Source organism: Xyrauchen texanus, chromosome 7, assembly GCF_025860055.1.
Source record: "Xyrauchen texanus isolate HMW12.3.18 chromosome 7, RBS_HiC_50CHRs, whole genome shotgun sequence".
Lineage (NCBI taxonomy): Eukaryota > Metazoa > Chordata > Actinopteri > Cypriniformes > Catostomidae > Xyrauchen > Xyrauchen texanus.
In genome coordinates, this window is record NC_068282.1 from 48,477,323 (window position 1) to 48,503,262 (window position 25,940).

At 39.8% G+C, this 25,940-nt stretch overlaps 1 protein-coding gene across 1 annotated transcript in view; it reads right to left on the bottom strand.

The window, feature by feature from the left end:
• plxna1b (plexin A1b) overlaps window positions 1–25,940 on the bottom strand; it is a 154,019-nt gene that overhangs the window by 23,519 nt on the left and 104,560 nt on the right. Inside the window, exons 11-22 of the mRNA XM_052129827.1 lie at window positions 23,586–23,682; window positions 21,591–21,781; window positions 20,634–20,785; window positions 18,626–18,746; window positions 18,282–18,418; window positions 14,063–14,230; window positions 11,920–12,013; window positions 9,178–9,411; window positions 8,168–8,311; window positions 6,797–7,031; window positions 1,004–1,146; window positions 434–690 (exon numbers count right to left, since the gene is read on the bottom strand). Of these exons, the coding sequence (XP_051985787.1) occupies window positions 434–690; window positions 1,004–1,146; window positions 6,797–7,031; window positions 8,168–8,311; window positions 9,178–9,411; window positions 11,920–12,013; window positions 14,063–14,230; window positions 18,282–18,418; window positions 18,626–18,746; window positions 20,634–20,785; window positions 21,591–21,781; window positions 23,586–23,682 (1,973 nt within the window). The remainder of the gene's footprint in view (window positions 1–433; window positions 691–1,003; window positions 1,147–6,796; window positions 7,032–8,167; window positions 8,312–9,177; window positions 9,412–11,919; window positions 12,014–14,062; window positions 14,231–18,281; window positions 18,419–18,625; window positions 18,747–20,633; window positions 20,786–21,590; window positions 21,782–23,585; window positions 23,683–25,940) is intronic.

Genomic DNA, 25,940 nt, shown 5'->3' on the forward strand with positions numbered 1-25,940 from the left:
CTTGTCATGTCTCTCCTGTAGTCACTCGCTCGGAGCTTCAGCTCCCACAGCGTCCTCCCTCACGCTTCCTCTCTCTGCAGGGAGTGTGTGTGCTCAGGTGTGTAATATCACCTGACAGAAACACGGGGGTGAACGAGAGATGGACATGAAAGGGCAAAGACAAGGAGAGAGAGAGAGTGACCATATAACCCTTCAACTGAAAGTCAAACTTGACCACATCATTTTTTGTGATGTTATGGTCAATACAGTTTCCTAAGCTGGCGTTACATGGAAACAATCAAGTGTGTATATCTCATGTTCACAATCACTCTGACGTTTAATGTACAGATATGTGGAGTTCAACTTTGGACCAATGAGATTTCACAGTGGGCGGAACAACCGAGCCTGATTTAACAACAGCAGATAAAACAGATAAATGTACACGTGAACGCACCGTCTGAGCAGGAGTTTAGGGTGGTTCTTGCTCTCCAGATTTTTGTCGATGAGATCGGACAGCAGTTGCTTCAGGACGCCTGTGGCATACTCCATCTCCCCCTGCAGGGCGCTCATGATGAGCGATGCCACGTTCCCGCGGTCACGCATGGAAAACGAGCGCTGCGCTTCTAGCGTCCGGATAAACGTCAACAGGAAATGCTTCTTATTCAAGAGCTGGCCGAACAGAGTCAGAGATTTCTCCACGTTCGCTGGCACCTAAGAGAGAGAAAGAGCTTTTGGATTTACACTTAAACTCTTTTTTTATAAGGCAGATACTTTATCAAACAAAGTGCAAAAAACGGTTACAAGAGACAAGTTGTTCCACAAATGCTTTACAAATCTGTCCGTGAACTGGACATAAAACACAGGTAATATCCACATGGTAATATTGAGCAGCACACAGCAAAAGAGCCACACAAATGCAAATCCAAATCCAACGCGGACTTGATATGATAGCCAGTGAAGTAGTTGGTAGGTAAGTGCTAACCTCTGACTAAACAGTGTGTGGGAAAGTCTGTATGTCTCATACCTCCATCTCCTTCAAAACAGGGTGGTCCTCAATTCCAGGGAACAGAACTCTCATCGCATATGTACGATAATCCAGAAACGGAATTCCAGTACCATCCAGATCCTGAGTCAACTCATGGATATCAGTCTGCAACTCTGCAAATGCTACCGAGACAAATAAGTGGTTAAGAAAGGTGCAGTTTCACATAGCTGGACATCATCATATGATCTGGTCCACACAGCAGATAGTTCTATATGCAAAGCAACAAACCACAGTTTGTTGTAGTTTTGTTTTATTTTTGAGACCACAATAATAGATTGTAGTAGCTCAATAAAATATGTAGTAAACTGTACAGTCAACACCAAACAAACTGGTAATCTGTGGTAAACTGTACAGTCAACACCAAACAAACTGGTAATCTGTGGTAAACTGTACAGTCAACACCAAACAAACTGGTAATCTGTGGTAAACTGTACAGTCAACACCAAACAAACTGGTAATCTGTGGTAAACTGTACAGTCAACACCAAACAAACTGGTAATCTGTGGTAAACTGTGCAGTCAACACCAAACAAACTGGTAATCTGTGGTAAACTGTACAGACAAAACCAAACAAACTGGTAATCTGTGGTAAACTGTGCAGTCAACACCAAACAAACTGGTAATCTGTGGTAAACTGTACAGACAAAACCAAACAAACTGGTAATCTGTGGTAAACTGTACAGTCAACACCAAACAAACTGGTAATCTGTGGTAAACTGTACAGACAAAACCAAACAAACTGGTAATCTGTGGTAAACTGTACAGTCAACACCAAACAAACTGGTAATCTGTGGTAAACTGTACAGACAAAAACAAACAAACTGGTAATCTGTGGTAAACAGTACAGACAACACCAAACAAACTGGTAATCTGTGGTAAACTGTGCAGTCAACACCAAACAAACTGGTAATCTGTGGTAAACTGTGCAGACAACACCAAACAAACTGGTAATCTGTGGTAAACTGTGCAGTCAACACCAAACAAACTGGTAATCTGTGGTAAACTGTACAGTCAACCAAACAAACTGGTAATCTGTGGTAAACTGTACAGACAAAACCAAACAAACTGGTAATCTGTGGTAAACTGTACAGTCAACCAAACAAACTGGTAATCTGTGGTAAACTGTACAGTCAACCAAACAAACTGGTAATCTGTGGTAAACTGTACAGTCAACCAAACAAACTGGTAATCTGTGGTAAACTGTACAGACAAAACCAAACAAACTGGTAATCTGTGGTAAACTGTACAGTCAACACCAAACAAACTGGTAATCTGTGGTAAACTGTACAGTCAACACCAAACAAACTGGTAATCTGTGGTAAACTGTGCAGTCAACACCAAACAAACTGGTAATCTGTGGTAAACTTTACAGACAAAACCAAACAAACTGGTAATCTGTGGTAAACTGTACAATCAACCAAACAAACTGGTAATCTGTGGTAAACTGTACAGACAAAACCAAACAAACTGGTAATCTGTGGTAAACTGTACAGTCAACACCAAACAAACTGGTAATCTGTGGTAAACTGTACAGTCAACACCAAACAAACTGGTAATCTGTGGTAAATTGTGCAGTCAACACCAAACAAACTGGTAATCTGTGGTAAACTGTGCAGTCAACACCAAACAAACTGGTAATCTGTGGTAAACTGTACAGACAAAACCAAACAAACTGGTAATCTGTGGTAAACCGTGCAGTCAACACCAAACAAACTGGTAATCTGTGTTAAACTGTACAGACAACACCAAACAAACTGGTAATCTGTGGTAAACTGTACAGACAACACCAAACAAACTGGTAATCTGTGGTAAACTGTACAGACAACACCAAACAAACTGGTAATCTGTGGTAAACTGTACAGACAAAACCAAACAAACTGGTAATCTGTGGTAAACCGTGCAGTCAACACCAAACAAACTGGTAATCTGTGTTAAACTGTACAGACAACACCAAACAAACTGGTAATCTGTGGTAAACTGTACAGTCAACACCAAACAAACTGGTGATCTGTGTTAAACTGTACAGACAACACCAAACAAACTGGTAATCTGTGGTAAACTGTACAGACAACAACAAACAAACTGGTAATCTGTGGTAAACTGTACAGACAACACCAAACAAACTGGTAATATGTGGTAAACTGTGCAGTCAACACCAAACAAACTGGTAATCTGTGGTAAACTGTACAGTCAACACCAAACAAACTGGTAATCTCTAGTAAACTGTACAGACAAAACCAAACAAACTGGTAATCTGTGTTAAACTGTACAGACAACACCAAACAAACTGGTAATCTCTGGTAAACTGTACAGACAAAACCAAACAAACTGGTAATCTGTGTTAAACTGTACAGACAAAAACAAACAAACTGGTAATCTGTGGTAAACAGTACAGACAACACCAAACAAACTGGTAATCTGTGGTAAACTGTGCAGTCAACACCAAACAAACTGGTAATCTGTGGTAAAGTGTACAGTCAACACCAAACAAACTGGTAATCTGTGGTAAACTGTACAGACAAAACCAAACAAACTGGTAATCTGTGGTAAACTGTACAGTCAACCAAACAAACTGGTAATCTGTGGTAAACTGTACAGACAAAACCAAACAAACTGGTAATCTGTGGTAAACTGTACAGTCAACCAAACAAACTGGTAATCTGTGGTAAACTGTGCAGTCAACACCAAACAAACTGGTAATCTGTGGTAAACTGTACAGACAACACCAAACAAACTGGTAATCTGTGTTAAACTGTACAGACAACACCAAACAAACTGGTAATCTGTGTTAAACTGTACAGACAACACCAAACAAACTGGTAATCTGTGGTAAACTGTACACACAACACCAAACAAACTGGTAATCTGTGGTAAACTGTGCAGTCAACAACAAACAAACTGGTAATCTGTGGTAAACTGTACAGACAAAACCAAACAAACGGATAATCTTTGGTAAACTGTGAGTCAACACCAAACAAACTCGTAAGCTGTGGTAAACTGTACGGACAACACCAAACAAACTGATAATCTCTAGTAAACTGTACAGTCAACACCAAACAAACTGGTAATCTGTGGTAAACTGTGCAGTCAACACCAAACAAACTGGTAATCTGTGGTAAACTGTACAGACAACACCAAACAAACTGGTAATCTGTGGTAAACTGTACAAACAACAAACAAACTGGTAATCTGTGGAAAACTGTACAGACAACACCAAACAAACTGGTAATCTGTGTTAAACTGTACAGACAACACCAAACAAACTGGTAATCTGTGTTAAACTGTACAGACAACACCAAACAAACTGGTAATCTGTGGTAAACTGTACAGACAAAACCAAACAAATGGGTAATCTTTGGTAAACTGTGCAGTCAACACCAAACAAACTGGTAATCTGTGGTAAACTGTACAGTCAACACCAAACAAACTGGTAATCTGTGGTAAACTGTGCAGTCAACACCAAACAAACTGGTAATCTGTGGTAAACTGTGCAGTCAACACCAAACAAACTGGTAATCTGTGGTAAACTGTACAGTCAACACCAAACAAACTGGTAATCTGTGGTAAACTGTACAGACAAGACAAAACCAAACAAACTGGTAATCTTTGGTAAACTGTGCAGTCAACACCAAACAAACTGGTAATCTTTGGTAAACTGTGCAGTCAACACCAAACAAACTGGTAATCTGTGGTAAACTGTGCAGTCAACACCAAACAAAGTGGTAATCTGTGGTAAACTGTACAGTCAACACCAAACAAACTGGTAATCTGTGGTAAACTGTACAGACAACACCAAACAAACTGGTAATCTGTGGTAAACTGTGCAGTCAACACCAAACAAACTGGTAATCTGTGGTAAACTGTACAGACAAAACCAAACAAACTGGTAATCTGTGGTAAACTGTACAGTCAACACCAAACAAACTGGTAATCTGTGGTAAACTGTACAGTCAACACCAAACAAACTGGTAATCTGTGGTAAACTGTACAGTCAACACCAAACAAACTGGTAATCTGTGGTAAACTGTGCAGTCAACACCAAACAAACTGGTAATCTGTGGTAAACTGTACAGTCAACACCAAACAAACTGGTAATCCGTGGTAATCTGTGCAGTCAACACCAAACAAACTGGTAATCTGTGGTAAACTGTACAGACAACACCAAACAAACTGGTAATCTGTGGTAAACTGTACAGACAACAACAAACAAACTGGTAATCTGTGGTAAACTGTGTAGACTCTGTGTAAATATATTTCAAAGATATGAAACTCTTCCAGTTTTGTGTGTAATATGCATCATATGGTCCTACCAAAGGGTCCTCCTGCCTATATTTTCTCTCAGCTCTGATCCTCAGATATTTATTTACTGCATTGTGCTCCTTCCCAAACTTTCTATCCAGCCCCGTGAACTGCTGTGGCAGCCACTCACCTAATCAGCGAGGATGATGTGGTTACTTATTACCACACTTTATTCATCCTGGAGGACATTTCATCACTTATCTATGACCTGCCACTCTCACCTCACTCTATCCATCTCTTTTATCCTCTCTTTTCTGTCGCTCATCCCTCACTCCATGTCTGCAGACAGACAAGGTCACCACCTTGGGCACGACAGAGACAGATAATGGGCGACTTGATTCTTACCCTCGTGACCGTGGCGAGAATGAGATGAACATTCATTGTGTGTGTGTGTGTGTGTGTGTGTGTGTTTGTATGATAAATGATGTGCATCATGATGACTGGTGAGGTCATCTCTAAAGAAGGCAAACGAAAACAAAGTCAATCAGAGAGACAGAGGGAGATACAGGATTGAGTAATAGTAAAACTCACAAATTAAGAAGGAAACGCATTCCTGAATTATTGACAAAGATTGTGAAGTTAAGAAGAGCAGAGGAAGAGCATGCAGACAAACAACCTAATAAAAGACAACAAAAGAAAATGAAAAAAAATGTAAGAATGAATGACATGAAAGAAAGGATAGATCAAACAAACAAAACAAACATAGAAGGAAAGATTGAATGAAAGAATGAAAGAGTGAAAGAATGAACATAAGATCACAAAAAAATAAAAGGAATGACAGCATTGAACAAATGAAAAATATTGATAAAAACTAAGAGAACAAACAGAACGGAAAAATAAATAAAAAAGGGCAAAGGTGAACAAAATAATTTTGTTTAATAAATGCTAAATGGTCTGCACTTATATAGCGCTTTTTTAGCCTTAGAGATTACCAAAGCGCTTTACACTGTGTCCCAATCACCCATTCACACTCACACTCATACACCAATGGCGGCAGAGCTAAATAAACAAAATAGATTGAGCGAAACAATAGAAAGAATAAACAAAAGATTGAATAAACGAAAAAACTAAGTAACAACAAACATAGAAAGGAACAAAAGGAAATAAGAATGAACAAATGAAAGGTCAAACAAAAGAATAAAAGGCAAGAAAAACTGATTGAACAAACGAAAATAACAAAAAACTAAACAAAAAGAATAAAAACAGTGAAATGTAAGAACAATAAAGAATAAACAAAATAATATGAAATCAAATGAAAAACAAAGGAAAAAAACTGTAATGAATGTACAAACAATCGAAAAAGATCAAAAGAAGCAAAGAGTGAATGAACGAACAAATAAAAACCAAATAAACACAATTAAACAAAATAAAGAAATGTAAGAAAAAAAATAAATGGAAGAGTAAAGCAAACAAAAAAGTACATGTGAAAAAGTAATCAGAAAGAGGTAGTGTAATGAAATGTTTTGTGCGTTACCTTCTTTACACTCCAGCGCGACTCTGGACTCTAGGTTGTGCATCTGTAGCTGCAGACGTTTAAGCGTTCGGTCGGCGTCGCGGGATTTTCGTTTGTACGCGATGAGGATAAAGATGATGACAAGGAGTAAAAGACCCCCTCCTCCCCCGATACCGATGATAGCAGGAAGAGTCAGGAGGCTGTCAGAGTACATCTGAAGAGTTCCCGGAGAATACCGGAAACCTCCAGCCAAGACCTGCACAAAACATACACATGTTTACGTATGAAAGTCTTAAAGGTACAGTAGTGACAGTGTTGAGGGTAAGAGGGTGGAAAATTGCCATTAAAAACTACATTACGACTGTTTCAGGTGCAAAAAAACCTTATGAAGATATAAAACAAAATATGAAGGTCCTTTAAGCTCAGAAAGTGTTTTTAAAGATTTCAACAAAAAAAAAGCAAAAAACTAATTTCTATTGATACGACAAAGCAATCAATATTTATAACATTAAAAAATTTATTTATCCTAGTGTTCAAAAGCCTCACCAATTAAATAAAAGATAATAATTGTACATAAGAACTAATTACACATGCAAACACAACAATGACTAAAGATTTGCATAGCATGCAGACATGATTTTAGTCATGAGATTTCACAGAATAAGTTTCACTCTGTGTCATTTGAGACATCATTGAGTCTGTGTCGTGTATTTGGTGCCATCTCCTGGTGGCCGTATGTAACATAGTGCTTCATGTGGATTATCTAATGATCTATGCATCTGATTACCTTGTGCGTGGGCTTGTTTGAAAGATAATCACCTCCTCTAAGTAATACTATGTGTATTTTATGCTCTGTTTCCCAGAGGCTATGGTGGTAAACTGGGTCATGTCAAGTCTTCTACAGTAAACTGCAAAATGAGACATTGGTAGAGAAACAGGGCTAGACGCTTGTCTCTCTCATGGAGTTTGTATATAGGTCAGAGTATATAGGACGAGGACAAACATGTGGGTCTGTAGGTCTCAAAGAGACTGTTTCTCATTTGAGGGTTCTTTTAAACAGAGCGAGCAGATGGCTTGGGAAAAAATATCGCATGGATGTTTTAATAACTCATGCATGCAAAATATAAATTGATGTACTAATATAATGTCTTCTGGAAATTAACTGACTACATGTAAATACAGATCTGGCTCTCAGATGCATTGCAGACTGAATATAAATAAATACAACACAAAACCCCAGAGAACGATGACAAAAATTCCCATCAGTAATTTGATACTGAGAACCAAGGATGAATGAGACAAGGATCTAAAAATGAGATCGGATGATTGTCGTGGGAAAGGACTTTTCAAGTTGTATGGGGATCATAAAACCTTTGATGCTGGGACACTTACGGTGACTTTATGTTGTCCGGTGAGATTTGGCCATTCACAGAGCAGTTGAGTCTCGGAGACGGTCAACACACACGGTTTGTCACCAATCAGAACGGTGTAGTTCAACCTGTAGTTTGCAGGTGCTGAAGGAATGAGATTCTTGCCCTGAAACACACACGTTTTCAGTTGTAATTATTTCATGTCGTTTTTCAAGTTTCCAATCAGAGAGAAAACCAGATTGCAGCTGCGTCCGGATATACCTTACTTCCCTAAACTCACTCACACACTCTCTCACACACTCTCTCTCACACACTCTCTCTCACACACTCTCTCACACACTCTCTCACACACTCTCTCTCACACACTCTCTCACACACTCTCTCACACACACTCTCTCACACACACTCTCTCACACACTCTCTCACACACACTCTCTCACACACACTCTCTCACACACTCTCTCACAATGCAGAACACACACACACACAGACACACACACATACAATGCAGAACACACACAATGCAGAACACACACACTCTCTCACACACTCTCTCTCACACACTCTCTCACACACACTCTCTCTCACACACTCTCTCACACACTCTCTCACAATGCAGAACACACACACAGACACACACATACAATGCAGAACACACACAATGCAGAACACACACACTCTCTCTCACACACTCTCTCACACACTCTCTCACACACTCTCTCACACACTCTCTCACAATGCAGAACACACACACACAGACACACACACATACAATGCAGAACACACACAATGCAGAACACACACACTCTCTCACACACTCACAATGCAGAACACACACACACACACACACACACACACACAATGCAGAACACACACAATGCAGAACACACACAATGCAGAACACACACTCTCTCACACACTCACAATGCAGAACACACACACACACACACAATGCAGAACACACACACACAATGCAGAACACACACACACAATGCAGAACACACACACAATGCAGAACACACATACACTTACCTTCAGTATAAGTGGAGAACCTGGTTTGAGCTCCAGCATGGATGGACTCAGGGGTTCAAACACAGGGTCAGGATAGAAACTGAAGGTCTCATTAACCACCAGCAGCATCTGAACGTTATCCATGATAAAGCCGATCTCATCTGGACTGCTGCCCACCTCTGAGAACCCCCTCTCTGATCCCACCACAGAAGGAACCAGACACACCATCACCGTGTTATTCACCACCGTACAGTTCTGCAGAGAGATTAAACCATTTCTGTCAACACTTACACTCACCAAGTGCCACATGAGAGTAAAAATGGGCTCTGGAGAATAAATAAGATTTGAGTTTCTCACCAGTTGTCTGGTATCCTTATTAGAAACTGCAACATTACATGCTTTAAATGATAATCGTTGGTGACATGAGCGAATCGAATCAGAGACATACAAACCATCTACTTAAGATAGATCTGTCGAGCCAGTGTTGGGTAAGTTACTAGGGCTGGGAACTGATCAAGATTCACAAGCTCTCAATTCGATTCAGATTTCGATTCATGGGTATATTCCAGTTATAATGTTCCTTTTGCTTACATATGAAATAAATCCTCTCCCAGCTAACGCTGTGAATTATACAGGGGACCTTATAACTATCTACATTACAAAAATGTTAATTTTACCAATTATATTGTATTGTATAAATCCATGAATTCAAACAAATAAATAAAAATTGAAATTTAATAATATTTCATAATTTTTGTTTATTATTATCTCGTTTTAGAGGGGAGGAGGTATTGCCCCAAGTGAAGGAGTTCAAGTACCTCGGGGTCTTGGTCACGAGTGAGGGGACAATGGAGCGGGAGGTTGGCTGGAGAATCGGGGCAGCAGGGGCGGTATTACACTCGCTCTATCGCACCGTTGTCACGAAAAGAGAGCTGAGCCGAAAGGCAAAGCTCTCGATCTACCGGTCAGTTTTTGTTCCTATCCTCACCTATGGTCATGAAGGCTGGGTCATGACCGAAACAACTAGGTCACGAGTACAAGTGGCCGAAATGGGTATCCTCAGAAGGGTGGCGGGCTTCTCCCTTAGAGATAGGGTGAGGAGCTCAGTCATCCGTGAGGAGCTCGGAGTAGAGCCGCTGCTCCTTTGCGTCGAAAGGAGCCAGTTGAGGTGGTTTGGGCATCTGGTAAGGATGCCCCCTGGCCGCCTCCCTAGGGAGGTGTTTCAGGCACGTCCAGCTGGGAGGAGGCCTCGGGGAAGACCCAGGATTAGGTGGAGAGATTACATCTCCACACTGGCCTGGGAACGCCTCGGGTCCCCCAGTCAGAGCTGGTTAATGTGGCTCGGGATAGGGAAGTTTGGGGCCCCCTGCTGGAGCAGCTGCCCCCGCGACCCGACTTCGGATAAGCGGCTGAAGATGGATGGATGGATTATCTCGTTTTATTTATTAAAGTATTTACATTGATTTGTTGAACACGTGCTAAAACCGGTACTGTCTCTTTAAGAAAATCAGCCTTCTGCAGATGAGCGCATGTTAACGAGAGAGACTCGAATCGCTTTTACTCATCTGTGCTATGAATTATTATAATTAAATATTTCTTTCTTTGTTGTTTATGATCAACAACTGACTGTAAAGAACAGAAAAGAGAAATTATTCAATGACAAATCGGTCGGTGGATCTCATCTTTGGACACGCGGAACAACTTTTACTTTCAACACGCAGTGAAAGGATCTCGCTACTGAATACTTCATCCCTATACTACACAATTACTGAGTGAAATGTAAACATTTACCAGCCAGACTTACCATCACGATGCACCTCTATCCTATAAATTACTCAAAAAAGTAATCCACTACAGATTACTATTTACATCTCTAAAAATGTTATTCGACTACACTAATCATAACTTCATGCAAAAGTAAAAGGGAGGCAAATAGATGTACGCATGTTTCAAATGTACAGTATACCACATAAATAATGTTATTTAAGAAACATGTGTACGCCAAGAATTGTAATGGCAATGTAATTAAAAGTCAGTAACTGTAATCTGATTATAATAATTTAAAAAGTAACCTGCTACTTGTATTACAGTAACTACATAATGTGTAAATTGCATAAATGTAAAATAAAATTCACCCTCATACGTTTATCTATGATGACGTTTTTTCACCTCGCCACTTTTGTGTCTATAAAAATGGCAAAATAGTAATAAAAACTAAAATCCATGATACGATTTCTGATTGGTTGCAAACATTTATGGATGGCATTTATAGAAGTTCACTCTGCATTGGCAAGGCCTGATAAATCGATCATTTTAGACCCAGATTACAGTGTTTAAAAGCCAATAAAATGAAGACAGGAAGTAGAGAGACCCCTGACACTTAAGAGGAAAACAACAGAGCGAGAGAGATTGTAAGCGGTTCAGGTGAACGGTCAAGGTGTATGAAAGGTTACACTCACCCTCCGGGAGTTTCTCACGGTTTTTATAAAGCATTTTATGTTCTACATCCTGTCCACCGCTGACATTTTAAAGGTTAAACTGGGAATAGGTGATTCAATGTCACATATACGCAAAGAAAAACATGTACAGGCACATTGGCCGTCAGCTGAGCACTTCAAAACTCTGATGTGCAATAAAAGTATCACAAGGTCTCTGAACGTTTAATGGAATGAAATTTAAGACCTCGTAATACAAATATGACAAAGGTTAAAAACAATTATGATATTCAACGTTCAATGGTGAATCTGTATATTAGCATCTTACATTCACAGATCTGACGCTGCCATATTTGGCTCTCATCTTTGGCTCTCTGACGGTTGCGAGGTTCGTTCCGGTGACCGTTACTGGCGTTCCACCGCTACAAGAGAGAAAATACACAACATAAACCTCAAGAAAACATGGATTCCCTCTTTAGCATCCCCTGGCCATCACTATGTACAACATCCCATTCTCCTCCTCAAGCATCTTTAACAGCTTGTTATCATGTGACATGGTCTCTTCTGCTGCTCTCCAGGGGTTTTAGACACATGACTTCCTGACTGTCCCACCAGAGCACAGCATGTCTATATGGCTCAATCCAAATGCACATTCTTCTGCTATGCACTAAAAGTATATAGAGTGCGTAATACACACACACACACACTCACAATGCAGAACACACACACACACACACACACACACACTCACAATGCAGAATACACACACACACACACACAGAAACACACACACACACACACACACACACACTCACAATGCAGAACACACACACTCACAATGCACACACACACACACTCCTCACAATGCAGAACACACACACACACACACACACACTCACAATGCAGAACACACACACACACACACACACACACACACACACAATGCAGAACACACACACTCACAATGCAGAATACACACACACACACACTCACAATGTAGAAAACACACACACACTCACAATGCAGAAAACACACACACACTCACAATGCAGAATACACACACACACACTCACAATGCAGAACACACACACACACCACTCACAATGCAGAAAACACACACACACTCACAATGCAGAACACACACACTCACAATGCAGAACACACACACTCACAATGCAGAACACACACACTCACAATGCAGAACACACACACTCACAATGCAGAACACACACACTCACAATGCAGAATACACACACACACACACACACACTCACAATGTAGAAAACACACACACACTCACAATGCAGAACACACACACTCACAATGCAGAATACACACACACACACTCACTCACAATGTAGAAACACACACACACACACACACACACACTCACTCACAATGCAGAACACACACACACACACTCACAATGCAGAACACACACACACACACACACACACTCACAATGCAGAACACACACACACACACACTCACAATGCAGAACACACACACAATGCAGAACACACACACAATGCAGAACACACACACACACACGTTTGCAAAATAAATGTTTTATTATAGAAACTGCAAAATGTTTACTCTGATTCTTTTATTTTATACTTCTGAATTTTCAGAATTTTGCAGTTCATTTCTGTTTCTTGATGTTCATTTTCTTGACTTTATGCATTTACTTTGAGTTATTAATCTGTTGTTTTAAATTATTGGTATAAAATGTTTATTCTGTGTTTTCTCTTTGTAACATCATGGTCAGGTTTGACTGCAGCATAAAAACAACAAAAACTGACACTTCAAATCAATTTTAAAATGCTAAACTTTCAGAAATAATAGTTTGATCATGTCTATTTATATCAAAATGCACATCTTGTTATAAAGTATTAAATTATGTTACAACAAGTCATCAGACTACACAGTGCGTGTCTACAATCATCTACTGTCTGTCACTGGCATCACATGATGTTCAAGTCATGTCATTTATAATTTGTTCATCAGACTGCAGCAATCTGCCTCCAATTTATATCAAACACTCAAATCATCTTCATGTATCAACTTAAGTTCTTCTGTCTATTTCGGCTGTCTCAATTGCTTCTGTCTCTTTATGTGATCTCAGACTGACACGATGTTCAGTGGGGGTCTCAGTGGGGTCATGACAGCTGTTGCAGGGCTCCCTGTTCTTCTATTCTAATCTTTAATAATGTTTGGGAGTCTAACATTTATATTTCCTATTGACACACTAAAGTTGAAGATATTAATAACCATCTTAAGACAAATGCTTTTGTGAGAAATCTTATGTGACTAAGACTTTTGTACAGTACTGTGTATATAAATATATATCTAAAGGTTTACACATCTGACCCTTCCGGTTAAAATGACCGGGAATACCAAAGGGTGGTGCCATTTTTCAATACCACAGGAGGGTTAATGAACTTGTTTGTCCGCTCTCAGCATGTTCATACCTGCCGATGCTCCAGTCTGGTTCAATCTTCAGTATAGTTGGGTCGTCGGTGTAGTTAAACTTCACCTCTGGGTTTCTCAGTTCCGCCGCATTTATATCCACCATCACTGGAGTTCCACCTGGACCCAAACCCGCTGGAGTCACACACACGATCTCACGGGCACTGCGTCTGTTACACACACAACAAGTATAAAAACTTTCATTGACTTTTTTTCCAACAATATTGGCATATATATATATATATATATATACCTAGATATTCAATATTAAATTATAAAAATACATTATAAAAATACTAATTATCACATGTTTAAAACTATGATCATCTAAACAGTGAAATTAACATAAAAACGTCAATGTTTATTTCTATGAATTTTCGGAAAAATTGCGCCCGTCCAACAGTTGAGGCGTCAATTCCACCAAATCACTTTGGTGCCAAATTAAGTTTTTTTTAAAGTTTGTGTACTTGCTAAACAAATGGACAGAAGTGTTGCATGCTTGAGATGAAATTTGAGACGTGATGTTTGAAGAAAATGAAGAAAAATATCACATTTAATTAGGCGTCATTTCCAATCAAGCTATGCAAATAGAGTGAAATCAACATCTTCTGGAGTTTTGTGTTCCTTGCCACAGTCGCCTTTAGCCTGCTCATTGGGGGTCTAAATACATATATTGTACATAAGTATTCAGACCCTTTGCTATGACACTTGAAATTTAGCTCAGGTGCATCCCATTTCTCTGGATCTGATTGCATCAGATTGACATTCTCAAACATCTCTTGCACGAGGATCAATTTTAACACGACTTTTATCAGATGAAACAAACACAAGTGTGTCAACACACGACATTTTGTGCATTTTCTAATCTGACAGATGAGGCAGATAAGATTCAATCAAAAGGTTTCTTTTCATGTTTGTCCAGACATGTATGTGTGTGTCCTCTGCATGCGTGTGAAAAAACACTTGCTGTGTTTCCAAGGCAACCGCGTTCACAACACACAATGGAGAAACCTGCTGAGTTTGACATATTTTGACAAGACTGTCATCACAAGTGCAGTGGGCTGGACTGAAATAACACACAAATCAATCATTATTTGTTTTTACTTAAGATTTGACGTTGACCAAAAATGTTCAACCACTCTATACAACCTTTGAATTCCAGTTCTTTGTTAACATGATGAAAAAGTTACATATTAGTGCTGTCCGTCGTATAATTAATCACGATTAACCACAAACATTTTCATAGCTAATCACGATTAACTGCAAACGTTCTCATAGTTAATCACGATTAACCACAAACATTCTCATAGCCAATCACGATTAACTGCAAACTTTCTCATAGCTAATCACGATTAACTGCAAACGTTCTCATAGTTAATCACGATTAACCACAAACATTCCCATAGCTAATCACGATTAACCGCAAACGTTCTCATAGTTAATCACGATTAACCACAAACATTCCCATAGCCAATCACGATTAACTGCAAACGTTCTCATAGTTAATCACGATTAACTGCAAACTTTCTCATAGCTAATCACGATTAACCACAAAATTTCTCATAGCTAATCACGATTAACCACAAACTTTCTCATAGCTAATCACGATTAACTGCAAACGTTCTCATAGTTAATCACGATTAACCACAAACATTCTCATAGCCAATCACGATTAATCGCAAACATTATCATAGCCAATCACGGTTAATCGCAAACATTATCATAGCTAATCACGATTAATCGCAAACATTATCATAGCCAATCACGATTAATCGCAAACATTCTCATAGCCAATCACGATTAATCGCAAACATTCTCATAGCCAATCACGGTTAATCGCAAACATTATCAAAGCCAATCACGATTAATCGCAAACATTATCATAGCCAATCACGATTAATCGCAAACATTATCAAAGCCAATCACGATTAATCGCAAACATTATCATAGCTAATCACGATTAATCGCAAACATTATCAAAGCCAATCACGATTAATCGCAAACATTATCAAAGCCAATCACGATTAATCGCAAACATTATCATAGCTAATCACGATTAATCGCAAACATTATCATAGCCAATCACGGTTAATCGCAAACATTCTCATAGCCAATCACGATTAATCGCAAACATTATCATAGCCAATCACGGTTAATCGCAAACATTATCATAGCCAATCACGGTTAATCGCAAACATTATCATAGCTAATCACGATTAATCGCAAACATTATCATAGCCAATCACGATTAATCGCAAACATTATCATAGCCAATCACGATTAATCGCAAACTTTCTCATAGCTAATCACGATTAATCGCAAACATTATCATAGCCAATCACGATTAATCGCAAACATTATCATAGCCAATCACGATTAATCGCAAACATTATCATAGCTAATCACGATTAATCGCAAACATTATCAAAGCCAATCACGATTAATCGCAAACTTTCTCATAGCTAATCACGATTAATCGCAAACATTATCATAGCTAATCACGACTGAATTTTCACGATGAAAATGTACTCTTTATACTTTCCTGATAAAATGCATTTATTTCCTTTTTAGGACAGAAAACAACAATGGGTAACAACAACAACGTTTATTACACTTTTCCAAACAATGTTTTCTATAGTATAAAGATAGAAATGCACTAAAATGGCACCAATTGTGAGGGAGGTTGACAATAAATAATCTTAATTGTTATGACTCAAATATTCATGATATTTGTAAAACAATATGTATTGTTTACCTTCAAATATATGAAGATATATGTGCAATGAAAGTATTTTAAACCCTTTCACTTGATGGTTGCACCATTGTCATTTATGTCACATTTTCAAATGTTTCATTTTTTGTTGAAAATTCTATAAATGTTTCCCAAAATATATAAAAACCCAACATGGACACAAATAGGACATTTCTTAATACATGCGTTTTAACCTAGATTTTTAAGAATCTGTTATTTTTCAATGACTCTTAAACATCAGCAGCAAAAACAGCATTAGAGTTGATTCATATGATTCAATGAATCAATTCAAAATTGATTCCACAATTTCTTTACATCACTTAAAAATGTTAATGGAAGTCTCCGGCAAGTATTTTTCATATATTAATGTTTTTGGAAAATTTTTTTATAATATGGACGTGAATTATTGGTGCATATAAATCAAAATGATTCATTATTTTTCTAGTGTAAATTTTTTGGTTTTAGCCATAGTTTTAGTCTTTTGACGAAAATGCCCTTTAAAATTAGTCAATATTTTGTCATGTCGTATTCATTTATTCATTGCGTGTTTCTTAAGGAACCAGTGTATTCACAACCCAAGTTACGCAACGCAAATGACGAGTCAACCTGTTCATTCACTTCACTGTGCAGATGTAAGTTATTATATTACATATGTTGTGGATATAGCATTAAACTCATGTATAAATAGGATGAATTTGAAGGTGGCGTTCAGCGTGTTCAACTCGCGCAGCTCAAGCGGAAAAATCTCCAACATACTGGATTAATGGATTAGATGAACCCATCTAATATCTTCTATATACAGATTCTCCAGATGCTTCTTCTGTTAATATCTTGCAGTATAATTTTTATCTCGTCAACAGTATACTTTAATAAAATTGTTTAATTATCGTCATGATGCGCCTTTTTCGGCTCATTTTCATTATCGTTTACAAAATCAAAATCCATTTGAAAACCCAACGAACGTTTTAATCAGTGATTTCATTGATGACGTTACACTGCTTCCTTGTGCAGCGTTTCTCCTGCATAGAGAATTACTAGGCGGCCGCTTCAGGCTGTCTACAAAACTCTGGTGGGTGTCTTCATGGAAAACACTAACAAGTGTTGCACTCGGTGGATTATCATTTGTAACTACAAATCTGGGCAATTATAATAAAATAATTCCATTGTTGAACAGTCGCTTGATGTCATTTAACATAACTTGAGATCATATAAAACTATAATGATGACGCACGAGATGAGAGGAGCGCTGCAGCTCGAGTTCTGATAGAAACACAGATCACAGCTTGGCGATATATCTTTATTTCATCCTTAAAGTTCAAATAATATGGGAGTGTGACATATAAATAAGAACAAACTACAAAACTGTCATTCTCTGTGCGGTCATTTATACATTCATTGAGAATGCAGAAGCATCAACACTCTGAGATGTTGACCAATGAAACAGGACTTATGAAACTGAGCATCGTTACCTCTCAAAGCGGCAAGTATTGAGTCCGATCTTGATAGAGACGGCGCTGCCCGCGTTCAGATGACTGCCGTGAATCGTGATTCTTGTGCCGCCAGAAATTGGACCGTAGGATGGCATTACACGAGTGAAATATGGAGACTGCACATGCACAAAAACACAAACATATGCAATTATTTACATTTATGCATTTTATACAAAGTGACTTACAGTGCATTCAAGGTATACAGCTGTGTTTTCATAATTTCCATCTACAGTGCATAAGCTCAGTTTGTTGCGCAATATTGAATCTATTTCCTTCTTTTCAATTTTGGGGTGAGTTACGTAAGATTCCCCCCTAAAACTCACCACAAATGTGAAGGCTTTAGGTGACACAGCCCTGTAGTCAGCGAGACAGTCACGAACACACACTTCAACCTGAGCTTCCTGCACACGATAACCTGTGGCATCGGCCAATCGACATACAATCCTGCAGAGAGAGAGAGAGAGAGCTGGGCGCGGCCGTTGGCGTTCACAGTTTAAATGAAAAATCCATTTCAGCAATGATTGAATGGACGAACATGAGATGGAGATGGCTGGAGCTTCACCACAGGCGGTACATGAACACATACACACATGTGAAGCATTACAGTGGTGAAGGTGTGTGTGTGTGTGTGTGTGTGTGTGTGTTTGTGATTAATAGAAGAGACACTGAACTTTCACATTATACCCTGAGGCGTGTCCTCCTGCACCGTATTGAGTTATTAACCGACGGCTGCAGTTCTAGTCTCACACAGCAGCCAATGCGACAGTCTCATTAATAGTACATGAAGGAAAAAAATTGCTTTCTGTGTTTTTGTGACAAAAAAAAAATGAAACATTTGCTCTGCACAATGACAATAAAGTTGAATCTAATCTAATCAAGTTGTTTTTCTTATCCCAATGGCAAATAGTTGGTAAATGTTACTAAAGACTTAATAGCTTCTGTCATTTTGCTTCTCAGGTAAATGCATCTTGTTTTAAGTATGTTTGGATATGTTTACTGGAAAACAAGACAAATATCTGTGAAGTGTGTAGTTTCTGCACCACTAGCGTCACCGAACGGATCAAACGGTAGCTCGGTGGTTAAGACGCTGGCTACCACCCCTGGAGTTCGCTAGTTCGAATCCCAGGGTGTGCTGAGTGACTCCAGCCAGGTCTCCTAAGCAACCAAATTGGCCCGGTTGCTAGGAAGGGTAGAGTCACACGGGGTAACCTCATCGTGGTCGCTATAATGTGGTTCGCTCTCGTTGGGGTGCTTGGTGAGTTGAGTGTGGATGCCGCGGTGGATGGCATGAAGCCTCCACATGTGCTACGTCTCCGTGGCAACACGTAGGAGCGGAGCCAGGAGTTTTTCAAAGGGGTGGCCAGGCAGGGGCAAGCGATCAGTCTGTGGTGGCACAGAAATGTTTGGGCAGATTTGTTATATCGTCGGACCGTGGGGTGGCGGTGGGGGGGGCAGGGGTTGAGTGGATACAGTGACACCCGGGACGGAGAGGTTCTGCAACCTTGGTGTGCGCACATGTTAAATTTGTACAGAGATGATTTCACTGCTAAAGAACTAGATTGTGCCAAAAAATGAGCATAAAATTGACTAAAACAGCAATTGCGAGTGGGGTGGACAGGCTTTGGTCCATGGTGGCCACGGCCACCCCTGGCAACCCCCTAGCTCCGCCATTGGCAACACGCTCAACAAGCCATGTGATAAGATGCGCGGGTTGACGGAGGCCACTGGGATTCATCCTCCGCCACCCGGATTGAGGCAAATCACTACAGCACAATTGTACAGAGCGGTTATCTGAGTTACCGTAGACTTTGTCAGTTTAAACCAGTCTGGCCATTCTCTGTTGACCTCTCTCATCAACAAGGTGTTTCCATCCACAGAACTGACGCTCACTGGATGTTTTTTGTTTTTGCCGTAAATTGTACTGTTGTGTGTGAAAATCCCAGAAATACTCAAAGCAGCCCGTCTGGCACCAACAATCATGCCACAGTCCAAATCACTGAGATCACATTTATTCCCCATTCTGATGGCTCCATCCTGACCCTTATCTGCATGATTTTATGCACTGCTGCCACACGATTGTCTGATTAGATAATCACTTGTTGGTGCCAGATGGGCTGGTTTGAGTATTTCTATGTTGTGGTTGATCAGTAGAGATGTCTCTGCATATTAAACTGGGATAGAAGAAAGTATGTTAACACTGAAAGTTACAAACTTCAGTTTCGAAACAACTCGTCCTCTCTACGTTGGTGGTTCTTGGCGAGAACATGCTGTAAACCAGACTGTGTACTGATGGTCACATGCATAACGAGTAAATAAAAAACAAACACTCACTGTTCAGCGCTGATATATTCCTCTTCTATTGGCTGACAGGCCACTTTTCCGATCCGGACTCCGTTCTGGATGTCTTTGAACTGGAGGCCCAGATTCTCTCCGGTGATGGTGAGTCTGGTTCCGCCCTGTCGTGGACCGGTCTCAGGAGTCAACTGGACCAGAACATAAAGACGATACTGAATGTGTGTCTCGCTGAGTGGCCCTTAAAGACACTAGACAGAAGACTATCTAAACACCCTAAAGACCCAAACTCTCGACACCTTCAGCCGAACGGAAACAACACAATCCCTCACTTTTGTTACAGAGACGGAAAATGAGAAGAGCTCAGCAAACACAGACGTGTAATTGGTTTCAGAGGGACTGCTTTAATGTGAGTGATAAATGAATTAAAAACACTGAAATACAGCAAAAGAATGAAAGAAAAGGATGGAGAGATAATAGGTGCACATCTTCTCTCAAAGCGCCCATAGTGTGCTAATAATCCATGTGAAAAATACCTATCCCTCCAAATTAAATTAACACCTAATCTAATAAGTAAAAAGACGGCAGCAGTTCTGGAGAGATGAGAGAGAGAGAGAGAGAGAGAGAGAGAGAGAGAGAGAGAGAGAGGATGAGAAACTGAAGGAGGGGAACACAATGGAAAAGTTTAATTAAAACGAGGGGATGTAATTTTAGTAAGTAGATGTTCTGAAAGTTAATAATCAATTTAAAAGTCCTTTTAACATTGGAGAGAAAATGCTCTTCGAGAGGAATCGAGTGCGAGAGAATAACAGGTCATTTTCACACTAGAGCTTTTGGTGGAGCTCGGTTCGTTTGGTTGGTGTGAAAGCAGTTTTCTGAACTGAATAAATGAAATCGGTTCATGTTAAGGATCGCAACTCAACACATCGTGAAGCATCCCGATATCATAATTGTATCGCAACACAGCGACAAGTGTAAAAGGTTTGGGTAACTCACTTTGGTGATGCGGGGGTTTGTGCAGCGGCTGTTGCCAGCTGTAGCGTGCATCCACGTGTGCTCCGGTTGAGCGCATTCCTGTCGGAGAGAGCACTTCCTGTCTTGAACACACCATCCACACTCGAAGCTCGGGTCAGACTTCAGACACAAACCGCAGCTCTCCCTCAATGCATAACACTTGTACAGGTGAGCTAAAGAGAGATAGAGAAAGAGTCCTTGAATTTGACCATGGACACTACTTAAGGGTGGGAGGTATTACCAAAATCTTCTCGGGTGTATATAAATCATAGTATAGTTATTTTTGACATTTGCAGTTTTTGCTATTTTTGGTCCAATTATCTAGTCAAATAAACACTTTACAAATGAAACATACTTCATCTCATTTGACTAACACCATTTGGTGTTGTAGGTGGTTTTTAGGGTGCTCTTGGGTGCTTTAGGCCGTTGCTAGGGTTTTGACGTTGTACTGAGTGTTTTCAGCACATTACTATGTGGTTAACATGTTGTTCTACCAGGGCTTTGCTTAGTGGAATCTAGGGTGTTCTGGGTCGTTGCTAGGGTTTTGAAGGTGTTGGAGTTTTTAGCACATTACTATGTAGTTAATAGGTTGTTCTAAGTGGTTGCCACGGTGCTGCTATGTGGTTGCTAGGATGCAAAAAGTGTTCAGTGTGTTTTTAGCACATTACTTTGCATTTACTAGGTTTTTCAGGTTGGTTGCCAGGGTGATGCCATGTCATCGTGGTCGTTGCTAGGGTGCTGAAGGTGTTCTGGGTATTTTTAGCACATTACTATGTGGTTAATAGTTTGTTCTGAGAGGCTGTCACAAGTGTTGCTATGTGGTTGCTAGGTTGTTGAAAGTGTTTTTAGCACATTACTATGCAATTGCTATGTTGTTCTGGATGGTTGACAGGGTGTTACCATGTGGTTGCTAGTGTGTTCTGGGTTGTTAGGGTGTTGAAAGTGTTTTGAGTGATTTTAGCACATAACTACCCAGTTAATAGGGTTTTCTGGGTGGTTGCCAGGGTGTTATCTATCGTTCCTAGGGTGTTGAAGGTTTTAGCACATTTCTATGGTGGTTAATAGTTTGTTCTGAGAGGCTGTCACCGTGTTGCTATGTGGGTGCTAGGTTGTTGAAAGTGTTTTAGCACATTACTATGTGGTTGCTATGTTGTTCTGGATGCTTGCCAAGGTGTTGCCATGTGGTTTTCCAGGGTGTTATGTATCGTTGCTAGGGTGTTGAAGGTGTTCTGAGTGTTTTTAGCACATTACTATGTGTTTAATAGGTTGTTCTAAGTGGTTGCCACTGTGCTGCTATGTGGTTGCTAGGGTGTGGAAAAAGTGTTCAGAGTGTTTTAGCACATTACTTTGCATTAACTAGGTTGTTCTGGGTGGTTGCCAGGGTGATGCCATGTCATCGTGGTCGTTGCTAGGGTGTTGAAGGTGTTCTGAGTGTTTTTAGCACATTACTATATGGTTAATAGTTTGTTCTGAGAGGTTGTCACAGTGCTGATATGTGGTTGTTAGGTTGTTGAACGTGTTCTGTGTGTTTTCAGCACATCACTATGTGGCTAATAGGTTGTTCTACGTGGTTGCCATGGCACTGCCATGTGGTTGCTAGGGTGTTCTGGGTCATTGCTAGAGTGTAAGGTGTTGTAATAGTTTTAGCACATTAATATATGGTTAAAAGGTTGTTCTGAGAGGTTGTCATTGTGTTGCTATGTGGTTGTTAGTTTGTTGAAAGTGTTCTGAGTGTTTTTAGCACATTACTATGTGCTTTATAAGTTGGTCTGGGTGGTTACCAGGGCATTGCTTTGTGGTTGCTAGGGTGTTTTGGGTGACTTTCGCATATTACTATGCGGTTTATAGGTTTAAATTATAAGTCACCAATGCAACTCTTGAGTAACACTCGAGATAAAAACAAAAGACTCAAAACGGCAGCTTGTGGAGGTGTCTAGGTTACCCCATACAACATATTGCAGTGGTTGCCATGGTTACCTTGTATGTTGTGCGGGTTGTCGATGATGAAGTTTTCGTTCCACACCACAGACAGACCAACAGGAAGATCGCTGATGTCACTTCCTTCATAGTTATACTGAAACAAACAGACAATAAAATTTTTTATCAAATTTTTAAAAAACGCTAATAGATTTTTTTTTTTTTACAAGATGACAAAATTAGCTTTTAGTCTAGTTGGGAGGATTTGGAACCATTCCACCAAGTTTGGGATCTCTATAATTTACGGTGTCTTATAGTCAGACACCTTTAGTACAGAAAAAAAACAATAAGAAAATCAGTACGAATTGAGTAGAGTTGTTTGGATCTCTAATGATGCATTTCAGAGTTCTACAGATGTACATTTCTGAAATCCAGAATCTCGATCTAGGTATTACACTAACCGAAGAGCCACATGAAAAACTGGCTTCATACCATGTGACCCACATTATAAGCTGCTTTGAACGACCATATATTGTAAACAGACTAGTAAAGAATCTCTTGAGGTGATTGCACTGCTGTATTCTCGACCCTAAGTATGTTACTTTACTGTATTATTAATAAGATATCATTAATTTAGAGTTGCTCTTAACCAGGAGCATCAGTGTGTAGCGCACGGCACAGAAATACTGCACACAGGACAGTGAAGGGCATTCACTAAGGCTGGTACACACAGCTGGCATTTGAACTTCTTTACTCATCTAGTGGAAATGTCAGCAAAAAACTAAATCAGCATCATCCGTCCTCCATTCTTTCTCAAATATTCCTCTCTCTCATTAAAGTTTCAAGAGTGTGTTCTCTCACGGGTCATTCTCCAAAAAGCAAACATCTTTTATTTAAAGTAATTGTTATTTGCTCAGTGTGACATGTACAACTGATCACAATTTCTCTTTAATGTTCCATAGAAGAGAATAAGTCATACTGGTTTTGAACAACACGAGGGTGAGTAAAACATATTTGATTTTTTGGCTGATCTATCACTTTACGAAAGTAAATAGAGTGATTTCATGTTGACATTATCAGGTTTGCTGTCTGTGCTGTAATCTTGACGTCCCAGACCTCCGTTACACATGAAAAATGACTTCAGAGAAAACGAGGAATATTCATCTCATATCATCCGTCTCTCCTCTATCAGTCCATAAGCGATTGTAGAGTCAGCGCGACTCAAACCAGGAAACATACACACACGGAATACACGTCTAAACCCACAGAGAGAGTGACAGCATGAATAAATGAATAGAGATTAATGAATGCACGCTGCAGCGCTTCACCGCGGTACCTCAGGGGCAGTTCTAGACCATTTTGAGAGGGTGGGGCCGGGAGTGCTTGTGGGATGGGGCAAATGCATTATACTTCAAATGTCCCCTGTACACATATAAAACAAACGGGTTTCAATATTCGTGGACGTGCAATTTTTTAATAACCACCAAAGATTCACCAAATTTTAAAATACATAAACAAAAAGTAAATACACCCTAACATTCTGGTTTTACCCACAAATTCTCGGGTTTAAATGAATGATTTTAGGTTAGAATTTCATCTGTAGGCTATAATCAGCATGTGCAGGTCATGTAAATGGTCATCACTTCCTTTAAGATTATTTTTAAGAGTTCACTAGTATGTTTTAAATGCATGTATCTCAACTAGTGTGACTTTTAAAAAGTTGTATGCATTGAAATTATAAATGACCAATAAGATGGCATTAATGTGTGTAGTGGCGAAGCAAGACCCTGGCTGATAGGGCTGAACCCCGGATCTTTTGTCATTAGCCCTGAATGGGGCGGCTGTGGCTCTGGTGGTAGAGCGGGTCGGCCACTAAATCGCAGGGTTAGCGGTTCGATTCCGGGCCAACATGACTCCACATGCTGAAGCATCCTATGGCAGGACACTGAACCCCAAGTTGCTCCCAATGGCAGGCCAGCACCTTGCATGGCAGCTCTGCCATCATTGGTGTATGAATGTGTGTATGTGTGTGTGTGAGAATGGGTGAATGAGGCAGGATGCAATTCTGCCCAGTGAGCCCAACTTGCATTAACTGACAGTTCGCGATTGTACTTATATCAACGTTTGTGCTCAAGTTCATCAGACACGTTACGAACACCTTGTGTGGGAACTTTCTATTTTCTCTCACAAAGGTGCAGCTTTTCTGTATCAGAGGCACTGAGGTTTTATTATGCACGCTTTATTTCTAAATATATAATCTATAAATCTCATTTCTAATCTTCATTTGTTCACAATCCACACACCAAGTAGATTTTAAAGCATGCACCAGTCATCTTGTTCGGAGCGTCTCTTCTCGCTCTCTAAGTAAAATCGGCTAGCGCGTTTAAGAATTACCATCCATAATCACATTAGCAG